The 17,120-nt window shown below is 38.2% G+C and overlaps 1 protein-coding gene across 7 annotated transcripts in view; it reads left to right on the top strand.

Annotated features, from left to right (window-relative positions):
* Nucleotides 1–17,120, top strand: part of FAM13A (family with sequence similarity 13 member A) — a 330,402-nt gene that overhangs the window by 24,816 nt on the left and 288,466 nt on the right. For 4 of the 7 annotated variants that reach the window (XM_055587621.1, XM_055587620.1, XM_055587619.1 and 1 more), the window contains exons 1-2: nucleotides 579–728; nucleotides 13,811–14,000. In XM_055587621.1, coding sequence (XP_055443596.1) covers nucleotides 702–728; nucleotides 13,811–14,000 — 217 coding nt within the window. In that variant the 5' untranslated portion in view covers nucleotides 579–701. Of the gene's footprint in view, nucleotides 1–578; nucleotides 729–13,810; nucleotides 14,001–17,120 lie in introns of those variants that run through there. The other 3 variants (XM_055587624.1, XM_055587623.1, XM_055587622.1) reach the window with 2 other exon arrangements.

Genomic DNA, 17,120 nt, shown 5'->3' with positions numbered 1-17,120 from the left:
TCCAGACCATAAATCGCATATGTTGAATTGTGGATGTCTAGAAACATGTTGTCTGTGTTTATCACCCATGTATGTAAGATAATCTGAAGCTAATTAGAAGCAGTATGTAACAGTTAAATAAAGTAGAGCGTTCTCATTTGGAGCAATGCTGACAGAATAAAGGTGGAAGGAAGAAAATTTTGATAAAATTTAACTGATTCTGCCTTAGAAAAGTGAGGAATATGCCTTCAGATTTAAACCTGAGTGTAAATAGGTGAATTTTTCTTAGAGATGAGTATCGATGGAAGCAAATGTGCCTTTGCTTTCTGCACTTAGTTAAATGTGTTAATAAATGAACACCACCTGTTGAGGTAATTGGTGCTTTCTGAACCGAAGAAGCCTGTGTGTGGCATCTAACAAGTCAGGTTTAAGAAAAAGATGTCAGCAACTTAAGACCCAGGTCACGTGACTCCGTCAGTTCACCAGTCCTAGAAGCTGTGGATCAAATTTCAACTCCAGGCAGTCCTCCCAGCCATGTGGGTTTAGCCAAATCAGAAGCAAAGCCACACTTCCGAAAGTGTTAGGAGCTGCCCTGGACTTTCTGTGGGGCCTCTGGATCTGGAGCTGTGTTTTACATCAGAGCATATCGACCAAATGGAATTTTAGTGTTTTGCTGCTGTTTTGATCGTTTCATCCAGTCTCCGTCAGATCTGCCAGGCGAGATGGGGGCTGGAGCTCTCGCCATCTGTGTGAGTACAGGCCGCCTCTGTCTCGGTGGACGCTGCCAGGACCCAGGAGAGGCCTCTGCCCTCCTGGTTTGGAGGAGATGTCTGTGTGACTTTGTTTTCCCTTCTTAGGAGGTGTGGGGAGATTTGTTAAGTTAAATTCCTAACTGTTCACATGGACATTCAGCAGTATTTGGGGTGGTATTCCATGTTATCGTCCAGTTTCCTTTTCCACATGAAGGAAGATGTGTGCTGAGTTTACTCAGTTAAGTAAACTTACATACTGTATGTAGATCACTCTCCAGTGTTTTAGACTTTCTTGTTCTAAGTATGAGTTAAATTATAGTTATTGGAAATATCTTGTGCCTAGATTGAGAGCAAATTAAAAAAATTAAAATAACCGTCAATGTCTTTGCTTCCAAGAATGTATGTAACATTTTTCTATTTCACATTTTTGTTTTCATTTAGTAATTCTAGAATTTTTGTTTTAGCATGGTTGCTAAAAGTGATGGTGAAAGAGCTAAGTTGATAAACGTGTAAATCCTTAACCAGCCGTACAAACTACTGATTATAATACAGTAGCAGTAATAAAAAACACTGATATAAAATCCATGGAGAAAAGTGGTATTTCTAGGGCCGAAATTCATGAATTTTCCAAAAAAGCAATTCTCTTGGTGCTTACGAGTAACCTTTTGCAATAACCCAGTATAGCTACAATTACATAAATTACAGAATGCTGTAATTACATCTTTTTAAATAATACACAGAAAATACATCTATCTCAAATTGGTACTGTATTCCAAGGGGCATTTTATTTGTCCTGGAGGTTTACCAAATGAGAAATATCTTACTCTGTATTATCATCTTTAACTACTCTCTAGTGTTTCATCATATTTTGATCAGATCCTGTGAAGTGTCCGAATGAACTGTATTTTTGTTGTAGTTCTGGTGGCATCCTAAAATATCTAGAAACATCTGGGAAATTTTTGACACGTAGGCCCAGAATGGCCACCAGATGGTGCACTAACCCCACGGATTGAATTTTCGTAGTAAAACTGTAGGATAACTCCCTGGTTTTCAGCTCAGAACTTCTCAGCATCCTGTGTCTTCCTAACTCTTTTCCTTTCAGCCCCGATGCTTGGATGCCTGTAGCATCTAGGTGTGCAGCTGGGAATCTTTTTATCACTCCAAAGAGTTTCCTTCAAGATCTTACTTTTCTTTGTGGAAAATACTGAGCTTATATTTGACTGCACAGGTCTGCATTTTTCCAGCTTTATGAAAGAAAGACTTTAGAGCTGGAAATGTGTAGAGTAAACCAGCAGATTGACCTATTAGTCCTGACATTTGCAGACATCTGATTGTTTGATTGGATCTTTGCTACTTGCTTTTAGTCTGCTTATATTGGTCTTTACTTCCCTGGTGGCTCAGACGGTTAAGCGTCTGGTCTACAATGTGGGAGACCAGAGTTCGATCCCTGGGTCGGGAAGTTTCCTGGAGAAGGAAATGGCAATCCACTCCAGTACTATTGCCTGGAAAATCCCATGGACAGAGGATCCTGGTAGGCTACAGTCCATGGGGTTGCAAAGAGTCGGACACGACTGAGCGATCTTCTTCACCTTCACCTTGACTAAAATGCAGACTAACCTATGTATGAAATTCCATATTTTTCCTTAATTTATATCCAAAACATATACAAAATTTCATTTAAGGTTGATAGAGAAATCGTACAATTTAAGAGATTATTTGCTCCCAGGAGAAATAGTTCTTAATCATTCCTACTCTTTAGCTTGGTCTTTGATTGTGCTGTGTCTCAATTTTACTATTGGGGGAAGCACATTTTTAGGAATCGAAGCATGGTATTTCTGGAAAAAAGGCTGTTGAAGATCAAAACACTTTATGTTTCTGACAGAAAAGTGAGAACTTTAAGTAAACATAAATGAATGCATGTGGGCTCATAAACTTAATAGTTTGGAACTTTGCTACCTAGACATATATGTAGTAACTGCTCAGTATCCTGTTACTGAAGATAGTTGTTCTTCAGACAAAATAATTGAGTACCAAATGTTTGTAAAGTGTGTGTATGGGTGTGTGTGCGTGAATTCTTGAAATGGGAAGACAGGTTTAAAGATTTTAAATTCCTAGTTCTATTGACTTTCTCATCCTCATTTCCTTTTGATATTTTCTGTTTCCCAAATTGCTAGTGCTGTTAGTAAAACTGTAGTGGACTCACAAACTTACTTAAATTACATAGAAGAGGTTGATTCTTTACTGGGACATACTTCCTTTTCCTCAGTAATCACCCCCAGGCAGAACAGGAAACTTATACTTGCCAACTGGCATTATCTTAGTTTCTTCTAGTTTTTAATACACTTTTGGATGACTCAAGCCTTCTCAGATGAATCCTGAGTCTTTCAGATTCCCTGCCCTTCCAGGTGTTCTGTCCAAGGTGCCATGTGGTCATTGTGAGGATAGGTGGGCTGAGACTGGGGAGTGGATGTTCTAATAGATGAATAAAGGGGGAACTTTGAGTGCCTAAGTGTAGGTTCTTATACTCTTGACTTTTCTGCTGTGTGAGTGAGTTTAGGGACCAAGTCAGTGACTGGTGAATCTGGGGCTCAGTTCTCTTGGTATTGTCAGGCCCCGGCTATCATTCTGTCCTGACTTAGCCCCAACTCTTGGTAGTGCTGGCTACAATTTGAGGGGTATCCCAGGCTTTATAGCCTTTGTCCCTATTGTGGGCACATCTGCTCCTGTAGCTTCACCACCTGGTGCTATCAGCTACCTTGTTATACATATAGCGCAGACAGGCCACAGTACAAAAAGGCTCGCGGACCAAATCAGGATACTCTTGTAGATTTATTGCACCAACCTGAGATACCACACATGGAGAGGGCGATGGCACCCCACTCCAGTACTCTTGCCTGGAAAATCCCATGGACGGAGGAGCCTGGTAGGCTGCAGTCCATGGGGTCCTGAAGAGTCGGACACGACTGAGCGACTTCCCTTTCACTTTTCACTTTCATGCACTGGAGAAGGAAATGGCAACCCACTCCAGTGTTCTTGCCTGGAGAATCCCAGGGACGGGGGAGCCTGGTGGGCTGCCTTCTATGGGGTCACACAGAGTCGGACACGACTGAAGTGACTTAGCAGCAGCAGCAGCAAGACACTGCACAAAGCAAGGGGGAAAAGATGAGGTAGGTTTACCTACTTGGAAAGGGTTTAAATGGGACCAAAAGACGACACTCCCCAAGTCCTGAGTTACATAATGTTCATCTTTCCTGTCTTTCTTGCCTTCTTGGTCATATCAACCTTTTTTGATCATGTTGCATTTTTGAAGACCAGTATTGAGTGTGAGCTGGCTCAGCAGGTGGAGGGTATCTGGAGCCAGCACAACTTGCTCTGTCGTCAGGGGCAAGTGTGCCTAGGTATAATTGTAACTTGCTAAGACACCACTGCATAGCTATGAATTTTTATGTGCATATCTCAGGCAGAAAGCACATGGGGCCAGAATGGGTAAAATCAATGGGCGACTTAGTAAAGACATAAATAATTGGTGTCTCATAAATGTCAGGTGCTTAACTTGGTTCTTTCATCTCTTTTTAATCATCTTCAACTCTTTCTGTGTAGAATATGTCTACCAAGCTATCGTATGTCCTTATGTACTGTCAACACTTAGTTCTATCTGTTCTCCTTACAGTTTCTCTTGTTCTCAATTTAGCTGAACCAAATCTTCCTAAATAATACAGCAAACAAATATTACGTAAGAGCAGAGTTTCAAGACCATCAGAGATATCCTCTTGGTAGTTTCTAGTTTGATTATTTGGTACCAATTTCCTCCCATGCAGACTACATTTAGGTTTTTTAAATGCCATACTGAATTTCATTTTTTTAAGCTTTATTTGAGATTTTTGAAAAGCATGGGCTTTGTTTGGAGCCTGGCATACCTGAGTTTAAATATTGGTTATGTTACTATACTCTGATCTCAGACATTATTGAGCAGTATGCTACCTTGATAGTAGATTTTGGGGACTCTTTGACCATCTGTTTAACTTCTTAGCATAATTTCTGTCATCTAGTAGGCAACCCTGGTGGCTCAGATGGTAAAGAATCTGCCTGCAATGTGGGAAACCTGGGTTTGATCTCGGGGTTGGGAAAGTCCCCTGGAGGAGGGCATAGCAACCCATTCCAGTATTCTTGCCTAGAGAATCCTCACAATCAGAGGAACCTGGTGGGCTACAGTCCATGGGGTCTCAAAGAGCTGGACACAACTGAGCAACTAAGCACAGCACAACAGCATAGTAGGCAGCAGTTTGGACAGAAAGGATCATGTCTTATTTGCATTACTTGCTTTTTGCTCAGGACTGGGCAGTAGTAGTTGTTCAGTAAACATTTGCACAGGACAGATCAGTCATGGCCTAGGTTTTGCAGTTCCCTGGGTATATTTTATTTTTGAAGACCTTCAAGAATCTGAGAGTGTATCTGCAAAGGCATCTATCTTCTTGGTGGTGTTTTTTGTGTGTAAATGCAGTTTTCTATTAACAAGAATTAGCAGGACAATTATAAATGTTTTGTACTTTTAACTGTTTGAGTCTCCAATTGAATATCTCAGGAATTCTTACTGTGAAGTCACATGTAGTCAAAAGATCCCACACATCCATTCCATCTCAGATGATATTCAGTCTGGCCAGTGTGTAGCTTTCCCTCAGGTGGGCATGTAATCTGCTTCGATCGAAATAACTAGCACTGCATGTTCCAATAGATAAAGCTTGAAATCTCAAGTAGCTTAAGGCATGAAAATTAACTTGTAGATAACTCAGAGTCTCATGCAAGTTGTCAGAATCTCTCTCCCATCTGGTGGCTCTGGTATGTAGGCTTCCTCCATTCTGTGATCCATTTATTATCTTGGCATATTAGCATGTATCCCCTAAGTTATCTGAGGGAAAGAAATGGAGGAGGCACACACGCTTTTTATCTGTCTCACTCTGGAAGTGACTCATTACTCTTCTCATGATTCATTGCTTTGAACTAGTCACATGTTCCCACCTAAATGCAAAGATAGTTGGTTCATGTGTAAACAAAGTCTCCCTGGTGGTAACCTAAATTGCTCAAACCAAACAAAGAGAAGGACATATGTTCCATGATTAGGGTAGCAGTCTGTCCCCCACTCCCTACTGAATGTAAACAATGAATTAAGTACACCAAGTGCTGCTGGCAGATATGAAGAGAGAAGGCGGCCTAAAGACCTGCTTTTAGTTAATTGATCAATAAATGGCAAGTAGTGGTTGCATTCACAAGCCATTGCACCTGCCAAGTTAGGCTTCCATTCCTCTCAACTCCTTAGTAGTAGTTTAATGTGTTAGTAAATGTCATTATTATTTTAGCTAGTTCAAGCTGGAATTTCAGTTGCTTGCATCAGAAACAACTAATACACCTCATCATTTGGTGGCTTACTGTTTTGTGGTTTGGGGAAGTTCATCATGCATTGGAATGAGGCAGGATTTGAAAGGCTGGAGACATGGCTTTGAGTCTTGGCTCAGCCACTTCCTGGCTTGCCCAACATGACCCTGAGCAAGATGTTTAACCTCTCACTTTCCATCTGTCACAAGGGGGTATTGAACTGGATTGTTGTGAGAAACCAAATAAACACTAATGTGAAAATACATTGTGAACAGTACAGCATCATAAAGTATTATCTTTGTTACATGGCTATCTGCTTGCCTTAAGGTGGTGTCCTTAATACTGTCATTATCTGTCTTAAATAATACAAAAGGAACTCTATGATCTGAAGGGACTATTTATATTATTGGATTTAGATCAAATTTCAAACAGGATTAAACATTTAATTTTGTTTTTTTTAAACAATAAACCAAGTACTGAAGATGACTAGATTAATGGTCAAACAAAGATGTGTCTGTCTTCACATTTAAATTGTGTTGCAAGGAGAATTTTCATCTTTGCCCTTCAGAATCAGAAGTCAAAATAGGTCAATAACAGAGTGATAGAGAAATGCATCTACTCAGTGTGGATAAAGTCAGTAGTATCTAGGTTATTTCAGGGTTTGTTTTTTTTTTTTTTTTTTTTGGAAGAATGGTTGGCTCTGTGGATGGGTTTAATTTGTTAATACCTGTGCAGAAGATTTGGGGGAAATTCTAGTTACAGTGGTGGAAAGTGCAAACTAGCATGAAAGAATTAGGCCAGTTAAGTAGGGAAGACTATACTATAATGATAACTCTGATTAATTCTGTTTCATATATTAAAGCTGACTTAGGGAGAAGAAGCTTGTGTCCAGTAATTTCTTTTTTTTTTTTTTTCAGTAATTTCTGAAATAGAGATCATAAGAAAGCATATTTGAGTTGTTCTCTGTAACGATGAATTGACAATAATCGATGAAGGGGTAGTACAGCAAGTCATAGCATAATTGTTTATGTGTCATATAATTAAATATAAGTTCATATAGGTAACAGGCAGTTTGGAGATTTATGTTTAAATTTATCATTCAAAATGAATGTTTTATGGAAAGATTCTATATGATTTTATTTTATGACAATTCTGAATTATTACAGTTACTCCTTTAAGACTAAGTTGGGAGAGTTTAGCATATCAGATATTAAAATAACAGGAATTAAAACAGTTTAATAATCACTAGCTACTTGAAAAAGATAATTGCTGTATCTCTTCCTCTTTCAACTAGAGATGGATCAAAGATATAAATATCAAAGTAAAGTCATAAAAATACTAGAATAACACATGTGTGAATTTAAAGATTAATTTTGGATCAAGGAATGTGTTTCAAAGGAAACCCAGCCCTGAAGAAAAAGATGGGTAAAGTTTTCTGCCAAATAACCAAAATGTCTATACAACACAAATATCATAAGTTAAATGCAAGAAGGAAACTAGAGCATATATTTAAAACACACGTGACTAAAACAAGATTAATTATTTTAATATAAAAAAATTCCTACAGATCAGTAGGAAAAAGGAAACCACCCAATTAAAATTAGGCAGAGCTTATGACTAGAAGGCTCACAAACAAGAAACATAAATGCAAATTCACAAAGAAGATTGCTCAATCTCATTCATAGTTAATTCATGAAATTTTTTAATACTCGTGGTTGATAAAATGGGAAACAGGCATTCTCATATGCTATGAATCAAGCTGTAAACCATGAAAGCATTTTTGTAGGGCGATGTGGCAATACTTATTAAAATTTATAATTTATACAGTAAGTTCGGATAAGGCAATGGCAACCCACTCCAGTACTCTTGCCTGGAAAATCCTATGGACGGAGGGGCCTGGTGGGCTGCAGTCCATGGGGTCGCTAGGAGTCGGACACGACTGAAGCGACTTAGCAGCAGCAGCAACAGTAGCAGCATACAGTAAGTTAAAGGGAAATTTATTTTGCTTTCATATAATCTAGTAGCAAGAAGCTCCTCTTTTAACTCTTGGAGGTAGTATTAAAAAAATTACAGCTTTATAAGCCTGTCCATCTAGCAGTTGTGCCTCTAAGAATTTATCTTATAGGTGTCTGTACAATTATGTAGAAATGTTTGCATGATTGCTTATTGCTGAAATACTTGTAATATCAAGAACTGTAAATAACCTAAACATCAGTAAATTGATTGGTTAAGTCAGTTATAGTGTCTTTATAGTGTAATATTAGCAAATATATGTGCTAATATGGAAAGGCCTCCAAAAGAAGCAAAAGCAAGGTAAATATACAAATAGTATAGTTACATTTGCCTTTATATATGTGTGTGTGTGTATATACACACCCCCACGTTTTGTTTATTCATCTTTTGATAAGCTTTTGAACGGTAATCTCTACTTTTTGACTGTTGTGAATAATGCTACTGTGAACATTGGTCTACAGGTACCTGTTTTAGTTCCTGATTTTAGGGTATATATTCAAAGCGTAATTGGTGGATCATACAGTAATTCTATGTTTAACTTTTTGAGGAACCTCTGTTTGCCATAGTGCTGTATCATTTTACATCATCACCAGCAATGCATTAAGGGTTCCAATTTTTCTACATCCTATGCCAAAGCCTTTGACTGTGTGGATCACAATAAACTGTGGAAAATTCTGAAAGAGATGGGAATACCAGACCACCTGACCTGCCTCTTGAGAAACCTGTATGCGGGTCAGGAAGCAACAGTTAGAACTGGACATGGAACAACAGACTGGTTCCAAATAGGAAAAGGAGTATGTCAAGGCTGTGTATTATCACCCTGCTTATTTAACCTATATGCAGAGTACATCATGAGAAATGCTGGGCTGGAGGAAGCACAAGCTGGAATCAAGATTTCCGGGAGAAATATCAATAACTTCAGATATGCAGATGACACCACCCTTATGGCAGAAAATGAAGAGCTAAGGAGCCTCTTGATGACAGTGAAAAAGGAGAGTGAAAAATTTGGCTTAAAGCTCAATGTTCAGAAAACTAAGATCATGGCATCTGGTCCCATACTTCATGGCAAATAGATGGGGAAACAGTGGAAACAGTTGCTGACTTTACTTTTCTGGGCTCCAAAATCACTGCAGATGGTGATTGCAGCCATAAAATCAAAAGATGCTTACTCCTTGGAAGGAAAGTTATGACCAACCTAGATAGCATATTCAAAAGCAGAGACATTACTTTGCCAACAAAGGTCTGTCTAGTCAAGTCTATGGTTTTTCCAGTGGTCATGTATGGATGTGAGAGTTGGACTGTGAAGGCTGAGCGCCGAAGAATTGATGCTTTTGAACTGTGGTGTTGGAGGAGACTCTTGAGAGTCCCTTGGATTGCAAGGAGATCTGACCAGTCCATCCTAGAGGAGGCCAGTCCTGGGTGTTCATTGGAAGAACTGATGTTGAAGCTGAAACTCCAATACTTTGACCACCTGATGCAAAGAGATGACTCATTTGACAAGACCCTGATGCTGGGAAAGATTGAAGGAGGAGGAGAAGGGGACGACAGAGGATGAGATGGTTGGATGGCATCATTGACTCAATGGACATAGGTTTGGGTGGACTCTGGAAGTTGGCGATCGACAGGGAGAACTGGCATGCTGCTGTTCATGGGGTCGCACAGAGTCAGACACGACTGAGTGACTGAACTGAACTGATTACTTTCTGATTTTTTTGATAGTAACTGTCTTAATGGGGGGACTGTGTGGTGGTTCAGGCAGAAAAGGATCTGTCCACAATGCACGAGACCCAGATTTAATCCCTGGGTCAGATGGGTCCCCTGGAGAAGAGAATGAATGGAGTTGCAAAGACCCGACTGAGCGACTAACACTTTCATTTTCACTTTTCATCTTGATGGGTGTGAAGTATATCTAATTGTGGTTCTGATTTGCATATGGTTAGTGAGTAGTGAAATCGAGCATTTTTTGTGCTTATTAGCCACTTGTCTATCATTTTTGAAGTGTTTATTCATTTTTGAAATGGGTTTTGTTGTGTTGAGCTGTATATGTTCTTAAACATATTTTGGATATTAAACGTATCAGATATATGATTTGCTAATACTTTTTCCTGTTCTGTGGATTGTCTTTTCACTCTGCTGATAGTATCTTTAACGTACAAAAGTTTTTCATTTTAATGAAATACAGTTTCTTTGTCTTTATTGCATGTGCTTTTTGGTATCCTTATTAACTTTGGTTATTTTGTTAGGTTACAGCTATTGTTTCTTGGCAACATTTTTTTAATGAGTTATTTCAAGAAAATTGTGATGTTCCTTTATTCTTTTAAAAATACTGTCAGTTCAGTTGCTATGTTCCTTTTTCCTTACTCACATTTCAATGAGATGGATTTTTGTACTTCAGTATGAAGACGGTCCTGTGGGGTGTAGCCATGAGAGGCCAAGGTAGCTTTTCAAGTTTTCAACCCTGAGACTCCCTCCTGTATTGCTACCAAATGCCGTTTTCTTGAATGGGGCCCTTCTGTTTGCCCAGTGCTCCGCCTTCTCTCAGAAGCTCACCTGGTCAGGAGAGCTCTACTGGCTTTTCTTCATAAACTTGCTCTCCAAGGTCATGAACTGACTATTAGGCTGTGAATTTTCCTGGTGCTTCCTGATAACTGCCTCTTGGGGTCCCTGTAGATATTTTCTATACCTTTTTCCTCTACGTAGTTGAGCCCTGTTCAGCTCCCAGAGTGTGCTCTATCTTTAAAGTAATACATATTTGTAGGAGATTTTTAAGAACATCCACTCCTGGGCTCCTACTGATCCTCCCCAGACTCCTCCTAGAGCTGGTGTGATGTCTGCGATAAGTTTCCTGTCCCATCTTTGCCTTTAGCAGCAATAATACACAAATTGGACTTTATAGCTTCTCTGTCTTCTGTTGATTTACTTTTCTGCTTAATCTGCTTTGTATGTCTCTGAAAATATAGCTGTTTTGTTTCATAGTGTTTTCTTTAAAACATATTTATCTTTTTAAAAGTATTAACCTAAAATAAATTATCAATTAAAAATGATGAATCAAGTATTCCTTTATTGCTTTGATTATATGTAAACCTGCTGTGTAGTAGGGGTCTATATTGAGTAAACAGTTAGCTTAATTTGTAATCAGTTCAAAATGTGTGAGGTTAATTACATGGCTCATCCTTGAAAATATTGAGCCGTAATGCTGATTGCCTATTTACACTATCTGTTAATAGACGCAACATACTGACTGTACTGAGTAAAAGATAGAATAAAGAACAGGACTGTTAGCAGAAAGAATGTTAAATTACGTTTTAAACATATAGACAGGATTTCTAAGAAAACTTTGAGTTTCTAATAAAAATTTTATAAATTTTGATACTAATGTGCAAAATGATTTTATCTTTATCTTTCAAAAGTCATACCTGTATATTTTAAGAAATTGAGATCCTAGGAGAATAATTAGATCATTAGACTATCTACCAACCACAAGCCTTCACCACAGTGCCTTTTTCAACCGCAGTCTTTCGTTCACACAAACATTTGAGTACAGAAGTGGTTAAGGATCTCTGAATTGTTTTGAGAAGAAATCAGAGTAATTTCCTGGAAGAAGGATGATAATGATCATGATTGTAACAATTGGTACTTACTAAGTGTGCCAGACACTCTTCTCATTCTTACATATATATGAGCTGCTTCCAACCTCATTTATTGCTATACGCCAGGAACTCCCGGTATCCCCATTTCATAGATGGGGAAACTGAGAGTAAGTGACTTGTCCAGGTTTGCATGGCTAATAATATTGGAATGGGATTCAAAACAGAGTCTGGTTCCACGGTCCATGCTCTGAACCAGTATGCTATGTTGTGTCTGTAAGAAAATGATAAAATTTGCATGATCTGATCTCTTTGTCAGCTGTTTCTGATGCTACATTTAAGACTGCTTTCAAAGTTTCATTATTACAGGTTACTTTTTGGCTGCTTACTCACCAGATAGACCTGGTTGACTGAAATTTTCCATGTATTCTTTTGAAAGATACTTACAGGTTTTTAAACTCACACCAAAATAGTGGTGGTTACAGATTTGACTTAATAACTTCCTTGGTAACAGAAGTGACAGTTCTTGCCCATACTACTCTGTAGTAGCTAACACTATGCCTTATTTAGAATATTAATAGAAAATAAAATTTAAAAAAATTAGAATATTAATAGATACTAAATCTGTGTTACAACTGTATTGTTGTTGTTCAGTCGCTCAGTCGTGTTTGACTTTCTGTGACCCCATGAACAGCAGCATGCCAGGCTTCCCAGTCCTTCACTATCTCCTGGAGTTTGCTCAAACTCGTTTATAACTTTATACACTTGCTGAATTTTACTAGGGAAATCTGGCTTTCAAATATGACGTATTAAAAGATGTCCATGAAAGTTGGTGTGATTCTATAGACTGTAAGATTCAAAATCAAATTGAAACTATAGAAATCCTACTAAAAATCACAATTGTAGGATTTTCTTTATGTAGCTGTCATGTGTCACATGTAGTTGTTATCATAGTTTGTTACTATAATTATATACAAACTACTTTAATGTTAATACAAATTTAAATTAAGGAGAGGAACATGGAGTATGGTGAAACTCTTACCAGCTCCATGACGTTTACCAAATTACTTCTTAACTCTTTGATCTTTGTTTCCTCATCTCTATGATGGAGATGGTGTTTCTCTTTTTAGATTGTAAGATCTACATGAACCTACACTTGAATATTGACACTTCGGTTAGTTTCATTCATTCTCAACAGGGTATATTTCCCCTAATCTGCTTCCCTTGTCCTCAAATAAAATTTTTTGCTTTTTGCCATCTTTTTAGTGTTTAGAGTTACAGATCCATACATTTACATAGGACACATGCTTTATTAAAAACAACCCTCACTTAATTATGTTAAACCATATTAAAATTTATCTTTTACTTCCTTGGGGACAATTTTTCTATTAAAAGGAAGAAACAAACCTATATGAGGTTTTCACTGTGATAACCTGAATGAACTGTAAATTGCATTTTTATTTATAACATGTACAGTCTTGTTGAAATTGCTTAAGTTGTGATTACCTGAAACTTTGCTATTTCAGAGATCATAGCATTTTGAATGTCAAAGAGAACTGAGTTGATTTTATGTGCCAATATATCAGCGAGATATTCAGATATAATCAAATCAGAGACATAAGTGTTCCTTCTACATATTTATATTTTCTAGTCCCTCAAATTAAAGCTACCTTAAGATGACATCTAGATAAATCTTCGTTTTCAGTAGCGTCTTACTATTACAGGATCTGCATGGGATTTCAGTGTTCTGACAAACGTTTTATTTTCCTGTTAAGCAGGTACTTGTGAGTCACACCCCCGGTTACTGTAGTAATCTGTCTTAGATACTGCAGTGTATTGCTCCCTCTCTTAGATACGGTTAAGTTGTGGCTTTAGGTTTCTCATTATCTTTCACTTCTTTTAATCAGTATATCCGTGTATGCCATGCCTAACACTGAGCAGCATTAGAGAATTGTTAGGGATTTAGGTTTGAGTTGACATAAAAATAAGTGAAGACCACTCCTCTACAGCCTCCAATACTTACCCTTCAGCTCAGGTGATTGTGTAGTAAGCATGCAGCCTCCTGTGGTAAATGTAACTGACTGCTCTTTTTTCTCCCGCTATTTTAAGCAAAGTAAAACAGCGGTTCGGCTGAAAGAAGACATGAAAAAGATAGTGGCGGTGCCACTACACGAGCAGAGGAATCCCACCTATACCAAGTTGTTTGGAGTCAGTCTCCAGGACCTTCACCAGCAGGGGCTGACCGAGAACGGTGTTCCAGCTATCGTGGGGAGCATAGTGGAGTACTTGACCAGGCACGGTGAGTCCAGTCGTGTTGTGTAACTCTGCTGTTTTTACAAAAGAATGTTTCAGTGTGAATTCATCATGCATTATGAGAATATTCCCTAAAACACCTTAATCAGAATATTGAATTATGGCATATATACCCTGCCCTTATAAAAGGATGTTAAGAGCATTATGACTGTTTAACATTATTTGGAAAATACTTAATTCAGCTTACCATGGAGAAATCACTTTAGTTATTGAGATTTCTAGTTTGGAATGATTCCTAGTGTAAAGTACTTTTAAAAGATACTGTTTTAATATTAATGCTGAGTTCTCTTAACTCGTTCCCTCTGAGAGTCAATACTTTTTAATATAACACAATACTTTGAGTATCTCTTTCGGTTTGAGGTCAGTCATGAACTTATTGAATATGTTGATTGCTTTCAAAACTCAGCAGAAATATCAAAAGAAAGTATTATGTATAACCTACTGTGGTGTTGGGAGGGGGCATTAACTTTTGGAATGATAAAATTGTGTAAAATAGTTGTAGACTGCCATAGAACATTGAATGATAAAAAGAAAATCATATCCTCTCTTTGTTAGTGAGAATAAGTATGTTTTACAGCTTTTTAAATTATTTTATTTAAGACTTAAAAACCTGGATGACTTGACAGAATGTTGTTCAGTCGCTCAGTCCTGTCCGAATTTTTGTGACCCCCATGGACTGTAGCACACCAGGGTTCCCTTCCTGCCTGTTTCCCACAGTTTACTCAAACTCATGTCCATCGAGTTGGTGATGCCATCCAACCGTCTCATCCTCTGACGCCCCCTTCTCCTCGTGCCTTCAGTCTTTCCCAGCATCAGGGTCTGTTTCAGTGAGTCAGTTCTTCACATCAGGTGGCGAGAGTACGGGAGCTTCAGCTTCAGCATCAGTCCTTCAGTGAATATTCAGGGTTGGTTTCCTTTAAGATTGACTGGTTTGACCTCCTTGCTCTCCAAGGGACCCTCAAGAGTTTGAGAGAATGATGCTTATCAAATGAGGGCAGGGTGATGGGAGAGCTCCAAACTATAATAAATATCAATAAACTTTAAGAGATTTGGAAAGAAGCTGTTCTGAGGGAAGAGCTTGTAATCTTCATTTTCTATGCTGAAACAAACATTTATATACTAAAACAAGACTCTCTGCAGAGTAGAATATGAAACTTGTGGGTATTTTTAAAGGTAAAACTTGAGATTTGGAAGATATTCTGTACTTTGGGCAGTTTGCTTCGCCTGAGTCTTGGCATGATTCCCAGTCAGTTGCCCCTGCTGAGGAGGAGGCTGCAGGGAAATGTTCCACCTTTCCTATGTAGGAACATGTATGTGCTGTAACAGGGACTGAATGGCAGACAGTTCAGGCCTCAGAAGGTGTTTTGTGTTAATTGAAAAACAGCCATTTGCTCAGGTTATTTGGTATGTAGATGAGAAAATATTATAGTATTTTGCTTTGAAAACTGAAGAGCCAGGGACTCATTGCATTCTTACCTCCTAGGAGTTAGTGTTTTGGGAGGAAGATAGCTGCAGGAGGGTGAGATTCTTAGAGAACAGTTCTGGGTTTGTTCAAGCACTTTAAGCAGGTTAAACACAAAGGTGTTATATGCAGTATGGCAGGAAGATGGGCCCTTGGCCTACAAAATCTTGAAGCCAGGTGTTACAGAGTTAGAGGTTTGACAGGACTTAGTTATACACTCACTATTGAGTAAAACTGTAACTTCTGACTTAGATACAAGACGATCACTAGATAATTCATTTAATATCTTAAATAGAGTTGTTTGGTATTACTCATTTGGATGCCAAATGTGACAACCTAAGATAATATTTTCATTATGGCATCACCAATATTTTGACCTTTTACCCAACAATGATTAAGTAATAGCCTTTTAAGGTTACTCTCATGTAAAATTGGCCTTCCCTGGTGGCTCGGACCATAAATAATCTGCCTGCAATGGGGGAGACCTGGGTTTGATCTCTGGGTCAGGAAGATCCCCTGGAGAATGGAATGTCATCCCATAACAGTATTCTTGCCTGGAGAATTCTATGAACAGAGAAGCCTGACTGGCTACAGTCCATGGGATCACAAAGAGTTGGACACAACTGAGTGATTAACACTTTACGTGAAATCATTTTTATTTTTAATCTTTTAAAACAATATTGAATAACTACTAAATGTATGTGGTTTGAAATTCAGAAAGGTATACAGTGAAAAGTCTCTCCCTCCAAACCCTGTCCCCTGACCATTCATCTTGCCCTCCCCAAAACAATACTACTATTTTTTGCTACGTTCTTGCAAAGATATTTGAATATATAAGCAAATTTGTGTATTTTCTGTTTCCCTTTTAACATTAGCACATCATGTACACTGTTTATGAATCTTCTTTAAAAAAATCACTCAACGGTATATTTTGAAGACTGTTCCATTTTGCATAAAGAGCTTTCCTCATTTAATTCTTTATTCCTCTGCATGCTGTTACACTTTATGTATATATGTGTCACTGGGTTAACTAGTTACATCCTGATCAACAGTGAATTGTTCCAGTCTTTTGATGTTTGCAGACAATGATTCAGTGACTGACCTTTAACATGTATCGAGGACTGTGATGTGCCTGTAGACTAACCTTCTGAAAATGGGCTTATGGATAAAAAGATATGTGCACTAATAATCTTAGGAATTGAGCTAGTTTACATTCACGCCATCAGTGTATGAAAATCTGGGCAAATTTTGAATTAGAGATTGTGTTTCTTCTTTTTCTCCTTAGTGTACCCTTCATTGTACTTTAGTAGGGTGTATTCAGGTAATACAAAACTAAATGTTTTAGTGGGCTCACTCAGCTATCGAACACATGGCCCCTGCACTGGAAACACGGAGTCTTAACTACTGGACCACCAGGAAGTCCTTCAGTCCATCATTCTTAACCAGGGTTAAGAATACCCTGGTTAAGAATATGTGTTCAAAATACACATTCATCAACAGTACCTCAGATCTACTGAATCAGAGTCTTGACAGGCACCTGCCCTGTATTTTGAAAAGCTATGTAGTTAATCACACTGTAGACAACCAGAAGCTGCTTTCTGTATTTGAAACTATTAATTTAATAAACCATAGGGCCTGTGTAAG

Source organism: Bubalus kerabau, chromosome 7, assembly GCF_029407905.1.
Source record: "Bubalus kerabau isolate K-KA32 ecotype Philippines breed swamp buffalo chromosome 7, PCC_UOA_SB_1v2, whole genome shotgun sequence".
In the NCBI taxonomy this organism is placed as follows: domain Eukaryota; kingdom Metazoa; phylum Chordata; class Mammalia; order Artiodactyla; family Bovidae; genus Bubalus; species Bubalus kerabau.
Note: the sequence above shows the minus strand (reverse complement) of the source record. Positions and strands in the feature narration are given on the sequence as shown.